A 20459-nucleotide genomic window follows, 5' to 3' on the forward strand; every position below is an offset into this window, starting at 1 on the left:
AGGAATATTAGTTCTGAACTGAAAAAAAAAACACTAGTGCACATGGGGGGAAAGTTACTGATTTATTATTCAGAATGCTTTTTTTAAAGGAATTCTTAGATATAGAGATGAGTGAATTCTCCAGAGCACTTCTAGCATAAATACATTCAAAAATGTTCCAACACACACGTTAATCAAAGAATGAGTTTGAATGCTGATCATCACAGAATGTAGCTCTCTCTCTCTCTCTCTCTCTCTCTCTCTCTCTCTCTCTCTCTCTCTCTCTCTCTATATATATATATATATATATATAACCCCTGGTGGGGCTAGATTTTACATAATTGACGTTTATAGGTTGCAGCTCAGAATCCATTTAGCACCCTGTCAATGAAATACTGAGTCAGTAAAGAAATGATTTGACTCTCTTCCTTTCCATTGTTTCATTAACTGTGGTCAGAACATCTTGAAAATATCTCCCATGTTTGTTTATTCAAGGCAGCAGTAAAGACCACCTGTTTTCCATAATATCTTGACTTTCCTCCGGGGAAAAAAAAAACAACCAAAGGGGAAATCATTTTTTTCTAGTTTTAAATGGTTTGGTAATTTTTATTTGTTTGCTGTTTTAAGTGATGTGCATCTCAGGTCTTCAGTATATCTCCTGGCACAAGGGGGGGGGGGAATCCAAAAACAAAACAAGAGAACAGCAACCAGAGATGGTGATAAACCACAGACAAATCTATCTGGACTGTATTTTGGATATAGTCAATGAAAAAAAATATCCTGGAAAAAAAATCTCTCAAGAAATGAAATTCTCATGAGAAATAGAGTTTGTTATCCAGGCCAAGCTGCTTTTCACAAAAGCGTGCCCAACCTGAAATCTGGTTAGCTGAAGCTAAGTTACATATGTTTTGGGGTTTCATGCATCACAAAATTCTAACTCTGTGGGCAATCCTTCCATGTCTAAAAAGATACATTGTGATATGGTTGCTCCTTGGATATGGATTCATTCATTCTTCATTCCATTCAGCAGTGTTCTCTTGGCATCGCTCCACCAGCTCCAGCTTAGATATCTGCTAATGGTGATTTCAGTTATAAATATAATTATAGTTCCTTGTATTTGAGCGTGGTGCTTGTTTTTCAAGGAGGGAAGACACCCTTTCTTTACTGGACAACTTAACACCTCTGACTAGTGTACACCTGCTTATGACATAAATTAAGCAGGAATGGAAATCTGAACTCTCAATGACTATTCCAGAAATGAGGGTCCAGTTCAGACAATCAACTCACCATAAGACACCATATTTTATTAGAAACCTTGGGAAGGACATGCAACAAACAAACAAAACTTTTCATTGCAACTATGGGATATCTTCAGACATCAACAACTCATCCGGAAAAGCTCCCTGATCTGGCCACCCCACCTTCACCAGGAAGCAGAAGATGTGAAACCCCCCATGGAATCCTATGCCTCAGGAAGAGAACCTGAGCATTGTGGCCTAAGCCAAGATAAGTGGTTTCATACAAATTTGAATGCACTAAACATAACTGAAAGCACAAGGAGAAATTACTGAAGAAGCCCGTCATATGGGCGAAACAGGCGAAAAACGCCGGCAGCCTGTCTACCATTGACACTTCGCTCGACCTGCTGCCACTTTGCTGACCACTATATAGCCTCAAAGACTATAAAGACTGGTTTGCCTTTTGGTATTTATTTGTACATGCTATCTGCTTAACGTTTGATTTTGGCTTCTGTGTCAGCACTTGTATATGGTTCTCTTATTGTTTTCTTTTTGGATTAATAATACTTGATTGAAACTTGATTGAATCTTGTGCCCTTGCGTGCTGCTTGTTTTGTATTGGACTTTTGAAGAAATTGGCAGCATTAGCCCATTATCTCTATTTCAGGAAGAAAGCATGGCTTCTTTAACTGGGGAGGAAGAATCTCAGACACAATCTTCCCCAGAGGACTACTTTCAGCCTTCTGTATGCCAGCCCAGGGCTGGAGCAACATTCCAAGCTATTGATTCCTTGATCCAAATACACCTGCTGCAACTACACCAAGTCTGGCTCCCACAATGCACTGACCAAGGTGCTGACTTCGGACTCCACTCTATTACATGCCCACCTCTCTGTCGACACTTGAAGTCCATCCTCAGTCAAGGCTGCAAGAAGTTTGGAGTAAGCTACCGTTAGATGTCGGGGAGATGTTCCTTGTCTGCTTTTTTGAAAGGGAATGTACGATGCTGCCTTATATTGAGTCGGACCATTGGGCCATCTAGCTCGGTACTGTATACACTGACAGCGTTCTCTTCCAGCCCTTCCTGGAAACAACACCTGTGACTCAACCTGGGATGTTCTACAGGCAAAGCAAATGCTCTACCACTGAGCCAAACCTCCTCCCCTTAGTGGTTGAGCTGATGGCTACAACTCAGCTGTTATAATGGTCCTGTTCTGCAATGTTTCTGATTTTTTTTTAATTAGAAAATGTTGTTTGTTGCATTTCTGAGCTACATTTGGAAAAGAGGCACTGACATTATTTAAATTAACAAATCCTCCTCTTTCTTTCTTTCTTTCTCTCTCTTTCTTTCTTTCTTTCTTTCACACTGTTGCAGTTGCTTTGCTAAGACACTTTGCTTCAAATGCCACTGGAAGACAGATTCTAGACAAGCACAGCATGTAGCAGGCAGAAAACATTCTTTAGCTACCTGCAATTGGCCATGGGAAAAACATATAATGATCCAAATGCCTGTATTTTCATCCATGAAATGTCTGAGAATATCCACTCATGTGCAAGCAGCCCGCCAGAGGATGGATGAAGTCCTATTTTTACTCCATTTCGAGGAGTGTAAAAACAAAAAGGAGAGTTGTGTGGCACTTGGCAGGCCAAAAGACATGACTGCTGAGCTGTATTTATTTAGCCTTGTTGAACAAACCTGGTGAAATTGATGGAGTTGAGAGTGCAGAGAAACAGAAAGAGGTAACTATAATAGGAGAGAAAGATTATTTCAGCATTCTGAACAGACCAAAGAGCCTGAAGCTGGGATGGAAGACCTATAGATCTCCAGGTGTTGTTGGACTGCAGCTCCCATGCTGGCAGGTGTTCATGGGAGTTAAAGAGTCTGACAACATATGGAGGGTGACAGGCCATCCATCACGGGTGTAAAGGAAGTCTTGTATTGTACTCTCAAGTACAGCTGTGGGTGCATTGATCATCTGGCTTCTCCAACTCCCTTTGAACCACAGGTAAGTCGGGGGTTTGACTAAATATCTTTACATCTGCAATGGTCTTTGGTCACAGTGCAGAGGCCTTCAATAACCAGAGCCTCGTCTAAGCCAAGCGCAAATAACCCTACATAATAAATCTGGTTCACCCCTGAACAGATGTGAGTCAAGCTGAAAATAGATAAGATCTTAATAGGAGTTCTGCAGGAGTGCAATCCTCACAGTCGAACAACTCTAGCCAGCCAGATGTTTATAAGCATCTGGGAAGCTTATAAGCAGGGCATGGAGGGTTCCCTTCTTCTTTGTCCACAGCATTTGGTATTCAACATCTGGTATTCAGAGGTACACTAGCTCTGAAAACAAACACTCCATTTAGCTATCATCTTAATAATTGTTGATAGACCTGCTGATGAGTAGTGGGTTTCTCTTTTGGGGTAATTTCATGTTACTAAATAATACGGAAGAACATGAAAACACAAGTGAGTTATTTGAAGGATGATGGGGTTAATGAATGCTTAACTGGGCAAAACTGTCCGAGTAGATTTGATACTGATTTACATCCCACTGCTATTTGATTTCAAACACTTCATAAATTAGATGCCTCTATTAGGCCTCTATTATGCAGAATGATCAAATTAACAACAATGGAGCTACGGACTTCTTGGCATGCAAATGGATGGATTAATTCTGATTTATAAAGACAGCATGTGTGTGCCAGGAAGTCTGTACTATAATGGGGGGGGGTTTGACCACACGCACAACCCAAAATATACACACACTCATCACAACCCAACACACTTTCCCAAAATAGGTACAGCCCTAGACTTTCTGATACCCTTCCAAAGTAGGAATGAGTTATACGACAGGATTCAAAACCACATGGACATTTGGAGAGCTGACGGAATCCAGCTTGAAATTCACTAAGGATAAAAAAAAGTGGGATTTCAGTCTACAGCTAGTTTCCAATATTCCATCACGTTAAATTATCGTTCAGTGGAAAAAGAACAAAGGAAACTCAAGTGACTGCAAAGCCAAGACTTTTGTTCGTAGAAGTTCACATGCACCCTTCCTCTGTACATAAGTCACAGGTCCCATCATTCTAAAAGCATTTATGTCACATGGTTGTGTTCTGTGTAACAGTTGAGGAAGGGAGTGTGAGACACTTCCAGCTTTTCACAGTTCCTCCAGAGTTTCTATGGGACAAACCACTAAATCTTTCTGTGATATGTGGGAGTGTAAAAAGTCAAATCTGGTAACACACTTCTCAGTTTCTTTACATCACAGTCAAGGTTTCAACAATGTTTTTCTTTTTCATTTTAATTACTGCAGAAGGGCAAAAGGAATGTAACACTTTATAGTAAGTTGACATAAGGCTGATCTTTTTCACAGTTTCAACTACAGTGGTACCTCGGTTTATGAACACAATTGGTTCTAGAAGTCTGTTCATAAAATGAAGTGTTCATAAACTGAAGCGAACTTTCCAATTGAAAGTAATGGAAAGTGGATTAATCTGTTCCAGACGGTCCGCGGAGTACTTAAACTGAAGCGTTCATAAACTGAAGCGAACTTTCCCATTGAAAGTAATGGGAAGTGGATTAATCCGTTCCAGACGGGTCCCCGGAGTACTCAACCTGAAGCGTACTTAACCCGAAGCATGGGTGTAACTGGTTCTGGAAGTCTGTTCATAAACTGAAGCATTCATAAACTGAAGCGAACTTTCCCATTGAAAGTAATGGAAAGTGAATTAATGCGTTCCAGATGGGTCCGTGGCGTTCGTAAACCGAAAATTCGTAAACCGAGGTGTTCATAAACTGAGGTTCCACTGTAGTTGCTGTCACTCGTGAATGCAATGAAGTCTGATAAATGTAAGGATCAGTGGTCTACAGCATATATTTTTTTATTAAAAAAAAATCTTTAAGGTAGTTTGAAAGCTAGCATGTGCACCACCACCATTTTGAGCTGAGTATGCATGAATGAACCCTCCTTTCCTTTCTTGACCCTAAAGCAGAAGCTTACTGGGTGTAATGGGATCATCAGCAACAGAGGCTAGAGTTGCAGGATCTCAAAGTGAGCCAACTGCTCTGACAAAGACCACTACAGCAATAACTGGGTTGTGGAAGCTATAGGGAACAGATCATAAACAAAAAAAGCCTGGCATATGTTGGGTGTGGCTGACTGAAACTAAGCCAAAGTTCTCTGCGCCAAAATATCTGCTCAAGGAAGTTGTCAACTTCTGCAAAGGATGGAATCTGCATTTTAACAACAGCAGTGTTGCCCTCCCATTCCACACAGAATCAGGGGGCATCTGAATAATAATATAAAAAACCAGGACATATTAGAGAGTCATTCTTCATGTTTACATGCTTCCTCTGGTTTTAAGGTAAAGTTCACATCTCCAAACAGTGTTGGCATCCCATAAATGTCTCCCTGCCTTGGAAGACTGACTCCAATTCTTCTCTAGTGAAGTGAGAGCCAATGTCCCAAACAGCTGCTCCTTAAATCTGACCTGGGCAAGGCAGTATATTTAATCCAGAGACAGTATCTTTAGGAAGGAAGCTCCTTTACATATTGGCAGACGACTTTAGAGCAGGCATAAATAAGACAGCCCAAAGGGCAGGTCAACTCTCTGTGCCTCTGAAGGGCAAAATTCGAAAAAGAGAATAAAAAGAAAGAAAAAGAAAAAGCTGTTTAGGATATAGCTTTGAAGAGTTATCCCTGGAACTTTCAGAGCTGCATAAAATATTTTCCAATATCACTGAATGCTCTAAAGGTCAGCAACTGATATACTTCTCAAATTATCAGATAAAATGCACCCAAGTTAAGACCAGTGTTAGTTTCAAGGGCTGTCAGGAATAACATCACAATGCATAGTGGTTACACTACATGCATTTAAAGCCCTACTGAATGGGGACCTTAAAATGCTGAGAAACCTAAAGTTGAATTGTTTTATAGAAGTCTTCCCCACCTGCTCTTTCAGCTTATAAGAATGTTGTTGTTTAAGCAGCACTGAAACCCATTTTCTATATAGAAACATTGGAAAGCCGTACAGTACAGTACTAGGGAGTAGATTTGAAGATAAAAAGTGGTGAGCAATAGGAAGGAAGGAAGGAAGGAAGGAAGGAAGGAAGGAAGGAAGGAAGGAAGGAAGGAAGGAAGGAAATATAGATCAGGTAAATATTGAAACAGACAGGAGAGAGTACTGTAAAACTTTGGAACAGTGCAATTTTAAAGTCTCCTACTAAAGTCTCCGGGTCACGAAGAGTCGGGGTCACGAAGAGTCGGACACGACTAAACGACTAAACAAACTAAAGTCTCCTTCTTTGGAGGTCTTTAACAGAGGCTTGACAGGCATATGTCAAGAATGCTTTGATAGTGTTTCCTGCTTGGCAGGGGGTTGGACTGGATGGCCCTTGTGGTCTCTTCCAACTCTATGATTCTATCATTCTAAATACTGTATCTCCCCAGGGTTGTTATCAAATTTGTTGCCTAACTTGTGTCTGTTTTGGAGAGGATCTAGTTAGAAACTGAAACAAGCCTGACTATTAATCTGGAGCAATTATGAGTGTTTTGCAGAATTGACCTTCCCCAGGGCTCAGTATTTTTGCAAAGGTGCTGAGCTGATGCTGCTGGTTGCAATCCAGAATTTTAGGTAGGCTATCCCATTCGTTGCAGCAAGGAAGAAGCACTGTGCAAGAACAAGCAAGCTTTCCCCAACACTGCAGAAAAACATATACATCTTTACTAGTATGGAGCTCCATGAACGTTTATGTGTGACTGTTCCAGGTGTGCTACTGCATCTAGAAAGGTGCAAAAGAATTAGGTGCACCAGCCCTAAGAGCCACTGGTTTGGTTGATGATGGAGCTTGTTAGCATCGAAATGCACATACAGCAACTTTCCCTGCTTCCACCCATCCTGTGGAATGCAAATCACTTTCCAAGAAACTCACACCAATCTAGGGATGGGGTCAAATTCAATCCTTGCTCCCAGGGACGAAAGCAAAATAAGAGATGGGGACTTGTAGACTGTAAGCTCCTTGAAAGCAGGGACCTGTTTAACACTGAAAGGCAGCAAGCATTTTACAAATTGTAACTCATCGTTGCAATATAGAACTACACACAAAATCATCCAATGTAAATAAGAGTGGGATGAGATCAATGCATAGGTTTAAATGTTTCCCAGTTATAAGCTGTAATCTTGTCCAGCAAAACCCAGGCAAAATAGACTTTTTTTGGCAAGAGAATTCGTGAGGATGGCTTTGTCTCAAGCTTTGTTGAAAACCTATGTATGCTTTCTTAGAAATCATCATATGGCACAGCTCTCTTGAAATACACCATGAGGCTCCAGGTGGCGAATAGCATGTTTGAATGTTCTCTCAAAAATCATAACATTAAGCATGTATACTGACAAGCTGGAACGTGTCCAGAAGACAGCAACCAAAATGGTCAAAGGCCTGGAAACGATGCCTTATGAGGAACGGCTTAGGGAGCTGCGCATGTTTAGCCTGGAGAAGAGAAGCTTAAGGGGTGATATGATAAAAAAGGGGCCCTGACCATCAGGTCCAGTCATGTCCGACTCTGGGGTTGCGGCGCTCATCTATAGGCCGAGGGAGCCGGCGTTTGTCCGCAGACAGCTTCCGGGTCATGTGGCCAGCATGACAAAGCTGCTTCTGGAGAACCAGAGCAGCGCACGGAAACGCCGTTTACATTCCCGCCGGAGCGGTCCCTATTTATCTACTTGCACTTGACATGCTTTTGAACTGCTAGGTGGGCAGGAGCTGGGACCGAGCAACAAGAGCTCACCCCGTTGCAGGGATTCGAACCGCCGACCTTCTGATCAGCAAGCCCTAGGCTCAGTGGTTTAACCCACAGTGCCACCTGGGTCCCTGGTGATATGATAGCCATGTTCAAATATATTAAAGGATGTCATATAGAGGAGGGAGAAAGGTTGTTTTCTTCTGCTCCAGAGAAGCGGACACGGAGCAATGGATTCAAACTACAAGAAAGAAGATTCCACCTAAACATTAGGAAGAACTTCCTGACAGTAACAGCTGTTCAGCAGTGGAATTTGCTACCAAGGAGTGTGGTGGAGTCTCCTTCTTTGGAGGTCTTTAAGCAGAAGCTTGACAGGCATATGTCAAGAATGCTTTGATGGTGTTTCCTGCTTGGCAGGGGGTTGGACTGCATGGCCCTTGTGGTCTCTTCCAACTGTATGTATGTATGTATGTATGTATGTATGTATGTATGTATGTATGTATGCATAAACCTTGCAACTCAAGAGTTCTCATAGTCTTGTCAACAATGTCTCATGACCCCCTGGTTGTTAGGTATGGCATCTGGGAGCTACGAGAGAGCAAAGCACCCACTAGCAGAAGTTTAAAAATAGAACGAAAAAGACACCATCTGCTAAAGGTGAGTGACCCCACAATAGTGGCAAATTCCAATGTGTAAACCTCCCCCCCACCACCACAATGGGATAAATCTTCCCCTGCTTCTCTGCTTATGAACAGGGCCACAAAATGCAGAGGGCCATTTCGGTCCAGCCAGTAGACACACATCCAAATGCATGTCCACACCAGCAACAGATGTGCACGAAGATGCTGACTGCCATCTGCAGATATCCCTTGTTGGACCCTAGTAGCTCATACATACACAATTTATTCACCACATTAGCAGTTGCCATGATTTGTCCTCTGCATTTGATTAGTAAAATATACACTGGTGCTTTAGGGATAGTGAATTCTCCCAGGGAGAATGTCAGGGACAAGCCTAGAGACAAGTCTGATGACTGATAGTTCTCTATGATTTAGTGTGACCGCAAAGCGCAGACCTACCACTGTTATTAATGAAAATAAATAATTTGGGGCTGGATGGCCCATTGTGACAAGGCTCTCCATCAAAGCCTGGGAAACATTTTGAGAAACTAAAGCAATGTGATGATTCCCCCCCCCCAAAAAAAGCAAGATAGGCTGCTTCTCTTTTCTAATGGCCCTTTGATGCTTCCACTTGTGTGTATTTATTTTATCATTGCCAAATAAGTAATCTCTCAATTCTGACCAATCCTTAGCATTTCTACGCTGGGGATCCCTTGACTTTTGTTGTGGGCACTTGGAATATCTCTGCGGGTTACCAGAATGTGAATGAATAAAGCTCTTAACGAAATTCAGCCACATGAATAGGAGAAAGATGTTTTTAATGCCCAAAGCAGCCAACTATTTTTATTTTTGGACACAAAGTTGCATTGCTTTTGAGACAATTTTCATTGCTAAATAAAATCCTGCTGCCAGCCTGACTCTGTTCTTGGCCGCAGGTGTAAGAATCCCAAAACAGACTGTAGGGAAGTTGAATTTCTCACCCACTCCTAGCGACTGCTTTGTAACCACCATTGGTCCTGCTGTGGGTAAATTCCTTCCCAGACCCTGGGCAATACTGCTGTGTCATACAAAGAGCATTTTAGCCCAGGGGCAGACACACACTTTGCATCCCAAAAAAAAGTGCCTGGTTCTGTCTCTAGCATTTCCAGCTTGAAGGACTAAGTGATGAAAAATAGGGCTGTGTAGCCAGTTTGGTCAAAGCTCAAGTACTGACCCAAATCAGCCTGATTTGGGTGGATCAGGGTTTCAGCCCTGGGTTGACCAACCAAGAGCAACCCACGGCATTGTAAAATCTGTCTCATGGCTTTCCCTCATCACCGGACACTAGTTTCCCACAACACTACTTTCCTTGGTCTTTCTGGCTTAGAGAAAAAGTGGATGGCTAACAATAAGGATGGAAGGATCTGTTAATTTCACTTCTCTCCATTTCTCATCAATCCAATCTTGAATACAGTTCTCCACATTTTCCAGCAATTTATACCTATATCCATATAAATCTGCATGAAATTTCACCAGCATTGTAATGTGAATGTCTCCAAAGTTTAAATGCTGTTTTGAGTAACGCACACATTTCACAAGCAATTTCCTCTAATAGAAAATAATAATAATAATAATAATAATAATAATAATAATAATAATAATAGTAATAATATCCTGCCCATCTGGCTGGGTGTTTCCCCAGCCACTCGGGGTGGCTTCCAACAAAATATTAAAATACCATAGTCTGTTAAACATTAAAATCTTCCCTAAACAGGGCTGCCTTCAGATGTCTTCTAAAACATCTCTTTGACATCTGGTGGGAGGGTGTTCCACAGGGCGGAAAAAATAGACTTTTGTATGTTCTTCTCAATAATATCTTCATTTTTATGCATGCTTGCTAAATGATGTTTGTTGGGGGGGACTGTGAATTTCAAAGGAAAGATGTGATTCAATTTGCATATTGTTTTGGAAAGTGTGAGTCTGATATATTCATCTTTAAATTTATACTGAATCTAATTTCTCCTCCATTCCTAGTTGGGTGACACTGAAAAGATGTGCATTGAATAGCACCAACAAGCACCATCCAACATCTCTCTCATTTTTTGGGATGGAGAGGAGGCTATGAACTAAAGCCTGTGCTTTAGCTTTTTCTCTGTACAAAATGATCAGAAAAGTGTTTCATGGACACTGCCAAGAAGAGATTTGGTTTATTGCCACATCTTAAATCTCAGTAATGCTTAGAAAAACTATAAATCTCAGCTGATATTGTAACTAAGGATTCTATCCCAGCAAGCACTGGTCGAACGTGGAGTTGGAGAATTTCTTACTGGATTCAGTTGCTTCCCATACAATTGTTCTGAACCAGGCAGAGGGCCTTCTCGGTAGTGGCTCCCACCCTGTGGAATGCCCTCCCATGAGATGTCAAGGAAATAAACAACTATCTGACTTTTGTAAGACATCTGAAGGCAGCCCTGCATCGGGAAAATTTAAATGCCTAATGTTTTACAATTTTGTATGTGCTGTAAGCTGCCCAGAGTGGCTGGGGAAACCCAGCCAGATAGATGGGATATATAATAATAATAATAATAATAATAATAATAATAATAATAATAATAATAATTCTGAGAGTATTCAAGGTGGTTAATTTGGGGGTGGGGAGAACAAGTGAGAATAAGAGGAGGGAGAGTCAGGTATCATAAAAAAGTGAGAAGGGAATAGCACAAAGAGAGAAAAGGGATCACAGCCACCCTGGGCATGTGATCTACAACACCTTGCAACCGTAGAAATCCACACACAGATTTCCTACTCCTTTAGACACCAACTACTCAGGGAAGAACATTGATGTTCAGAGTACCTTTTAATTGAAGTGTAACTGCAAGGATCATTTCATGTGCAACTTCAGGGTTAGTTCATACACAACAATTTGAATGCAAATCTTAAAAAAAGGAAAACCCCATCAAACTCCACAAATTCAGCAAACATTATGAAATGGCCAAGTCACACTGCTCGGAAGGCCTTTTTTAAAAGATAAGTTGGACCATGGCTGTCTGTGCTATGACACTTATCATTCTTAGTTGCTGGTGGTTAGGACTGAGGCTACACATGGAGCAAAACCAGGTGGGAATGAGATGGTAGAATGGATTGTACCACCTCACACTGCGAGTGGGAATAACATTTTCAAAAGCTGCTGTATGCAAAACAACAACAACCCGCTCATTTCCCTGCTTGCAGAATACAAGCACTGAAGGACAAGGGCTCAGTTAGCACTTTTCACTGCATTGTCAAGTTGTACTTGGAGCATGAGATGAAACTTGCCTTCCTCCACCTTTTTTCAGAGTAGCTTAAGCCAATCCCTCTTCCCAGGGAACTCTGGGAATTGTAGCAGTGTGAAATTAACTCTCAGCACCCTTAGCAAACTACAGTTCCCAGGATTCTTTGCAGGGAGTCACAAGTGTTTAAAAGTGGTATGATGCTGCTTTAAATGTATAGTTGCAGACGGGGCCTGAGAAAGGCAATATATGAATAGGACAGAAACAGACAGGCAAGATAGGATCTTGAGAATGACAACAGAAAAGACATTCTGTCTGCCTAAATTTAGGAAACGTCAACATTGTACGGCTATCATATATGCTGAGGCATCATCTTCCATACACAACACCCTTAACAGGCTGAAGTGGTCTACGGTCAGAAAATAGGTACAACATGCAATCAGGCATCCGAAGCGTATATGGAGAGGTTTATGAAAATATATTCAAATTCCTCAGTCATGAAAACCCTGCCACATGGTAAGAGGAATAGAGAACATTCCCCTGAATTATCTTCCAATCCGGTTCATGGGAGATTGTCTTAACAGACCCATTTTTAATTTAGATTTTGGCTGATTACAGAAACAACCGCCAGTGGCTTCTCTTTAACGAGGTTATGTTTTTAACTGTTGGGTATTGAATGCCAAACACTTTCGCTAGAAATGGTTTTGAGAGAGGGATTTTTTTTTAAATTAAAAAAAATGCTGGCCGCATTATGCCGATGTGCAGCTTCATCCACCTACAGCAATCTCAATCATTGTGTTGAGAGAGGGTTAAGTGGATACCATACATACATCTGCACAGTTGAGAAACTATTTGTACTTCTATTGATACCATACATTCGCTCAGCATGTGGAAAAAATCCTGAATAGTTGCCAAGCTAAAAATGTCAGTTATTCTTTGACAATGTTTAAACACTGAAATTACAACCTAAGCATTTCAATGCTCCATGACAGCCAGTTATTGCAAGGAATAAAAACTAGTAAGCAGTCTGTTTGACGCTGTTAGAACAAACATGGCAGATGTGCAGCCCAGGGTTAAATAACGAAGGAAGCTACCCTTGTTAAAACAAATCCTTCTAGGGAAAAGCGCTAAATAGGCTTCCCAAACCATCACCTTCTGGTAGTTTCGTCAAAAGAGCCCCTCAATGAATGCTAAGCTGGGTCTTCCTCCAGCCAATCACTTCCGCACCAACCGCAAATATGCAAATGCCATTGGACGATGCAGAAACTCAGACAAGGCAATCCTCAGAAAGATTCAAACTGACAGTTCATTTTAAGAGGGGTTTAAAAATATTTATTTTGTTTCCCAAAATCTGCTGCCTTCCTCTTTTTGTTAAAGAAAGATCAGACTACATTTCTTCCAGATTAGCTAAACTAAGACCCTCGCAATGTCAACTTCCTTGTTAAACAATGATACTACAATCCTTTCTTACAGTGCCAGTCTCCCTTCCAAAGTGTACAAGACTGTGTTTGGGATATGTTCTAATAGAAGTACCGGTAATATGTCCTGACGTGCTCTAATGCTGAACAGTTTTAATGAATGTGATACATTACAGGAAAGGCTCAGGAACCCACATAGACACAAGCACTGTGAATACAAATATATATCTTTCCAGATTCTTAAAGCAGTTATAATGCTGCACTTGGGTCATAGCCATGGGACTAGTAATATTTCTCATTTACTCTGTCTGTGGCAATATATTGCTCAAACAGAACCTTATTTGAACAGACGGGTTTGTTTGTTTGTTTTGGAGGGGTGGATCATTAGGGGGCAAAAACCTCAGCTTTGGAGGTGTAATATAGTCTTTGCTATTAAAAAGGAGAAATCTCTATATAAATGGCCCACATTGACGCCAACAATGCAGCAAATGGATTGTGCTGGTATGTTATAATGGAGCCAAATAGAGGCGAGTCGTTTGCACCACCACCTATAATGCTGGGAAGCAGGCTATTTTGTTCTGTGAAATAGTGACACAGAAAGAGATGTGACCTTTGTTTGCCTGATGCTTTGAAAAGACCCACCAGGAATCCTTTTGCCTAATTTCAAAATCCCGATAACCACTGAAGGGTGCTCTCCTTAGACGTATCACTTAGGTGATGAGTCAGCAAGTGGCTATCGTCTCTCAGAGCCTGGGAGCCAACTGCAATTCAGAGGTAGGTTTCCCCCCCGCCCCCGCCCTTACCTCCCCCTCTCCCCCCCCCACTTGCAGATTGCAAATAAAACAGTGGGCTTAGTTCAGTCCCTAGTGGTCAAATGCAGAACAGAGAACAGCATCCTAGATGCCTTCTAGCAGAGCAGCTCTTTTCACAAGAGAAGCAATGACACGTGAACACGGAGGATTTGTGGACATAGGCATTTCTCTCCTGCGTAAGGTTTGCTCAAAGCAATGCTGAATAGAACAAGGGTTTGTTACAAAATAGTTCCACTACTTTAAGTCTCCTCTCAATGAAGTTGGAGGCACAGGCTGAAATCCTACAAAACCTTAACTGGTAGGAATTTCCAATGCATTGGATTAGTCTTACTCTTATCTATAGGGAAATGCCCTTGGGTTTGTGATGCAAGCCTATGAAGAGTAAAAGACAGCGCAGCGCATCAAATTTTGTACAATTTCACCCAAACATGGAAGCCATGTGGGTTCCTCCCGAGCTATTCTTCAGGTTAAAATACAACATTAAAGCAGTAAAACTGCAGTAGCAACATGTTCATAAGTCTAAATGAGGCAGATCTTCTCTGGAAAGCTTTAAAGCTGCAATTTTATGCACCAATATGTAGGAGTAAATCCAACTGAAAACAGTGGGTCTTACTTCTGAGTCAAGGTGCATAGGGTTGTAGTGCAGGATTGTGCTCACGAAATCCACCTGTCCAGCTGGTTATCACTGTTGTAATATAATGAACCACATTTAGTGGCCATTTAGTATAATTAAGGAATGGATTGTACATAGAATGTAGAAAGGCAGCCTCAGAATATCCAGGCACAGAGAATGGCCAAAAAGTTTTCAAATCACTAGTTAGGTGATGTATTGGGATGTGTGATTCAAAGCTGCTTTTCAGATGACAATCCAGTGTAAACAAAAACAGCAAACCCTTTACATAGCCACAGTTCTATACAAAGGTGCCGGCATGTCTCATCTAAAACCTCCAGCATAATTCTTTCTGACTAAGCACATTTATAACATTACTAACTTGTATCAACCTTTCCTTAGCTGAACAAAAAAAAGGGAAGGAGTTCAGTGGTTTATTGATGTGGCACAATGTACTGAACGATTACCATAATTACCCTTAAACCATTCATCAGTTATTCCCTGCAGTGTTGAAAATTATTACTGGAATAAATTTCAACTTGATATTGATATCAGATGCAAGCTGTTTTATTTTTATGAGGGTTAAAAACAACAACACCTTTATAGATCCATAATGCTTCATCTTTTACCTAACCAACTGGCAATACTTATTCCCATGAGCACTGAGATCATGTTTAAAATGTTGCATGCAATTTATTTTTTAAGAGCCTGTTTTCGCTTGTCAGCAGGTTAGCTGACCATTAACTACCAGCACAGGATATAAAATGTATTTCTTCAGAAGTTCCTAACGGATTATTATAAGCCTTAGCTTTTATGTTCGGAAACTAAAGAGATCAAACTTTTTGTTTGTTTGTTTTAGGAGTGAAACATTCAAGAAACATGCACCAAGCTTTATTCGCTCTTTATTCCACAACAGAGAGCATGCTGTCACCATTTTTTTCAGTACGTACGCAATGTTCGCCCAGCCAATTTGACATCTTAATCAGAATAGCATGCACAACTTGAGCAAGGTGTGTGAGGAATCGAGAGAAAAAAATGGAGTGCTTACCTTTTGCAGCCACTGAGTGTAGTTTTCCATCACATGCTCCAAGCGCTGCAGTTTCTGGGAAGAGAAATCCTGCTCCATGTGGGGGGCATCCCTTTGGAGAGCGTTAGTGTTGTATTGGTCGGTGGTGCTTTCACGACAGTTCCCATCCTGTTCTGGAAGGATGAACGTGTAGGTGCACTGTCCATGCTGAATCCGGTTATATCTTCTGGCACTGGACTCTGGAGCCCGGCGTGGATTGCTGCAGCCTAGGTGAGTCAGAAGTGTAGCAAGGAAAGCAAGCTGAAGGAATATGGTCATGTTACTGTCCCTTTCCTTTCCTGCTCTTAGAGACAATTTTGACCCAACCCCTTTCTTTCTTTCTTTCCTTCCTTCCTTCCTTCCTTTTCTTTTCTTTCTTTTTTTAAAAAATGCTTTGCCTTGTCTTTTGAAATCCCTTTGGGGGGGATCAGAGAAGGTAAAGAAAAGTGAAGAAGATTTAGATAATAAATGGTGACTTTAAAAACAAAACAAACAAAAAAACCCCAACAACAAACAACAACAACCGTGACTAAGTGCACCAGAGCTGATTGCTTCCTTAGCTGGAGTTTGAGCAATTTATTGCATAGTAGCCGGGATTTATCGCTTCCTCTCTGTTACACTTCAGCATGCAGCCTCTTTGAGTCAGCTGCCCAGGCATAGCCCCAGCCTCTTCTCCTACCCTCGCTGCGGCTGAACTGCTATTTTCTCGGAGACCTCGGCGTGTTTTATTAAGGTTGTACATCCAAGCCAAGTTGGAAGCCGGCAGCCTTTCACAAGATGACTTGAGTGGAATGTGTGTGAGTGAGTGTGTCCCTGTGCGAAGGGATGCCTGATGGGTTCGGCAAAGGAGGATCGTCTTACACTCTGGCTCAAAGCATGACCTCAAACATGCACGCCTGCTCAGCTCCCTCTGCACAGAAAACGGCTAAGAGCCTTTTGACAAAGTTTAACGAGTCGAACAGTCCACCTTAATAGACTTCCCATGTTCAAACTGAACTATTTAAATGGACTTGCAGGGTCCAGGCTTGCTGCAATCCCCCCCCTCCAGTAAACATTAACACACAGACCGCCGCACATGGAAAATATCTGCTCTCGTATAATGGGTATGTGACCGAGCGACTCTCTCAGGGAATGCTAAATCGGAGAGTGGGTTGTGTCCCTTGTCAAACGATGGGGGGTAGAAAGCAGGCATGATAACAGAACAGAGACCATCCCTGGAGCAATTTCATTTCTTTCATCAAAACACAGAATCATTTCTGCATCAGAGATACGATTAAAGCAAAAGCAAACTGTTTGGGAAATGTAACTCACCAGATTATTTCTTTGCATGTCAATACAAGATTGAAAAGGGTGTTTGCATACAGTATATAATGTGGAAGAAGGAAGCAATGATGCTGGTTTCTCCCCCACCCCCACCCCCACCCTGACTAAGATTTCAAACAACTTGGCACTGATCCATTGAGCCGCACTGCACATTTGCAACTAATATTGCGTACACATTAAACTTCTGCGATGGCAATTTCCCTCCTGCAGTCCCCTTTGCAGCTCAGCGCACGACTTTTAAAACTGGGGGAGCTGCTTTGAGGACAAATGACTCAAGGAAAACCCTACTTGGAACCTGGATTTGATGCCCTGCATTGAATTATGACCACAGATACATTTTATAAATAAGGGGCCGTGGTCCTATTCTTCACACTGAGCTTCCACATCAGGTCCAAGATTTTCACTTTCAGTGTCATTCTTTGTAAAATTCCAAGATTCTTGTGGCTTTATAACTGGAAGTGCATCGTTCTGTTCAATGGGTCTTATTGCTGATGGCAAATTCAGATATTGTACAATATGTTCAGATTTCAGCCCAGTGCCTATTTGTCAAGCAGAAAAAACAATCTCTGACATGGTCTTTTGGCTTTCTCCAGACCATCATCATCCTGGGGGAAAGCAACAAGTGGGGTGTCAAAGGTTTTCATCCTGGGCCCGCTGTTGTTCATCATCTACAAATCCACCTAACAGTTACCTCACCCAGCTTGCATTTTACCAGCTTCCTTGTAAGAATATCATGGGGCAGTTTGTCAAATCTAATTGACCAACTTACGTAGCCGCGATTTATAATTAGAACCAATTAACTTCATAAAGATTTTTCTGATGTGTTTTCGCACCCCAATGTGTTTTGAAAGCATCAGGTCAGAATTACAGCTTTTCTTCATAGATAAAATCTTTTTTTGTTCATCTGCTTCTTTAGTTAGCGGACTGTTTGAGCCAGACTGAAAAAAGTCCTCATCTGTTTTGAAGAATTGGAGGATTAATTGGTGTCTTTTAACCCCTTATCATTCGGTTTCTTCAAGCTCCTTACATCCCTGGCTCCCTGATTTGTATTTATAGCCAGACATAACAGTACAGTATACGTATGAGAGTGGGTGGGTGGGTGTGAACTAGACATTTGCTCAGATAGTAATGGTTTTATGGAGCCCAAACAACTCAATGATCTAAGTATCTGTAGGAGAACCCCCTTCATTACCACCCAACTCAATACTGACAAGGCACACTCTTCTCTTTATAGCCACTGCGATTAGGGGAGGAAGGAGGGAACACATAGAATGGCCTTCTCCGTGGTGGGACCTGAACTCTGGAATGATCTCCCACCGCCAGCCAGAGATATGTGCCCCCGTACATCTCCAGGCCTTGGTAAATTGAACTCTTCCATCCTTGAAATGAAATGTTCAAGTTAATTTTTGTCTCACTTTATCCACTGTCTGCAGGGGCTGCAGTGCAACCAATTGTGGTTGCATTGAGAAGAAATCAAAGCTGGACAAATTCACTGCCAATGCCCAGTTACTGTGTCAAAGACACTGCAGAATGCACCCACAATAAAACTTGAAAAGGAATGCCCCCCCTGAAGCTGCGTACACAGCATACAGTACAGTGGAACCTCGGTTTTTGAACACGTCGGTTTCCAAATTTTCGGTTTACGAACGCCATGGACCCATCTGGAACGGATTAATTCACTTTCCATTACTTACAGTGGGAAAGTTCGCTTCAGTTTATGAACGCTTCAGTTTATGAACAGACTTCCGGAACCAATTACACCCATGCTTCGGGTTATGTATGCTTCAGGTTGAGTACTCCGCGGACCCATCTGGAACGGATTAATCCACTTTCCATTACTTTCAAAGGGAAAGTTCACTTCAGTTTATGAACGCTTCAGTTTAAGTACTCCGTGGACCGTCTGGAACAGATTAATTCACTTTCCATTACTTTCAATGGGAAAGTTCGCTTCAGTTTATGAACGCTTCAGTTTATGAACAGACTTCCGGAACCAATTACACCCATGCTTCGGGTTAAGTACGCTTCAGGTTGAGTACTCTGGGAACCTGTCTGGAACGGATTAATCCAATTTCCATTACTTTCAATGGGAAAGTTCGCTTCAGTTTATGAGCACTTCAGTTTATGAACAGACTTCCAGAACCAATTGTGTTCATAAACCGAGGTACCACTGTACAGTAGTTGAAACTGTGAAAAAGAGCAGCCTTATGTCAACTTACTTAACCGAGGTACCACTGTACATTTAAAACACATTTAAAGGACATGGCTTCCCTCAAAGAATTCTGGGAATTGTAGTTTGTTAAGGCTGCTGGGAATTGGAGGTCTGTAGTAGGTAAAGTCCAGTTACAGGAACTGCAGTTTACTGACCTCCAATTCCCAGCAGCCTTAATAAACTACAATTCCCAGAATTCTTTGAGGGAAGCCAAGTGCTTTAAATATAGGGTGTGTCTGCAGCCCCAGCATTTAAGATGCTTTTATATTCATTGTCTACCTCATAATCTATATCTTGTCTATCTGTGCACACTGGCATCAGTACAAGTGTGTATGAATTGATATCTTTGACAATGAAAAGGGTGACAAACAGTTTGCAGAGTTTGTTTGTTTGGGTTTGGCGTAGGGTTTTGTTTTTTTTTGTTTTTTGCTTGCTTGCTTGCTTGCTTTTGAGGCTGCTAGATAAAGTTAAGTTATGTTCACATCACACAAAATACCTGAATCCCTTCCAACCCAATTTCCTGTTCATGGCAAAAATAGAAATCATAAACGCTTTTCTACCAGACACATGATTTACAACCTAATGTGCTTCTGACACAACCTTCACACAGTTCAATTAATAGCCGGCATTAACAACTGTCAGAGTGGGAAGCCCTTGCCTAAAGAAGCACAGAATCACGGTAACAGAAGGAACTGCGTGGACATAAGATGACCATAAAGCTCAGATCAAAGGTCTTTTGAGTTCCGCAGTAAGTTTCAAACACAGCTATATGCCTTCAGAAAGCTCAGACAGGATATAAAGGTGACAGACATTCCCTGTTGTTTAGGCCTTAGCAGTGAAAATTCAGAGGGAAACCCCCATTCTTCTAAGCATGAAAGTTTCCCTTAGCCATCATGGCTACTGACAGGTAGAACATGAAATAAAAAGTTGCACCGTGAAGGACTGCTGTTCAGAATTCTAGCCCCATCACTCAATTTCTCCTCCAGCTGTGTACAGGCTGTGTACACACAAGATATCTCCATAGAATCCTGGGAACTCTAGTTTTCACCCTTCACAGAGCTACAACTCCCAGAGCCCTCAGCAAACTGCAGTTCCTAGGGATTTGGGGGGGAACATCTTGTGTTTTAAATATATGGCATGTATTCGTCCATCATTCTACGACAATGGAGCCTGCTAGGTCTTCAGTGGTTAGACTTTGCC

The 20459-nt window shown here is 41.7% G+C and overlaps 1 protein-coding gene across 1 annotated transcript in view; it reads right to left on the reverse strand.

Moving 5' to 3' along the window:
- The window catches only part of ANGPT1 (angiopoietin 1), a 144634-nt gene extending 128226 nt beyond the window's left edge, over positions 1-16408 (reverse strand). The window contains exon 1 of the mRNA XM_035125358.3: positions 15710-16408. Within this exon, the coding sequence (XP_034981249.1) occupies positions 15710-16006 (297 nt within the window). The 5' untranslated portion in view covers positions 16007-16408. The remainder of the gene's footprint in view (positions 1-15709) is intronic.
- Positions 16409-20459: the final 4051 nt, after the last annotated feature.

Source organism: Zootoca vivipara, chromosome 8 (assembly GCF_965207765.1).
Source record: "Zootoca vivipara chromosome 8, rZooViv2.hap1.1, whole genome shotgun sequence".
NCBI classification, from domain to species: domain Eukaryota; kingdom Metazoa; phylum Chordata; class Lepidosauria; order Squamata; family Lacertidae; genus Zootoca; species Zootoca vivipara.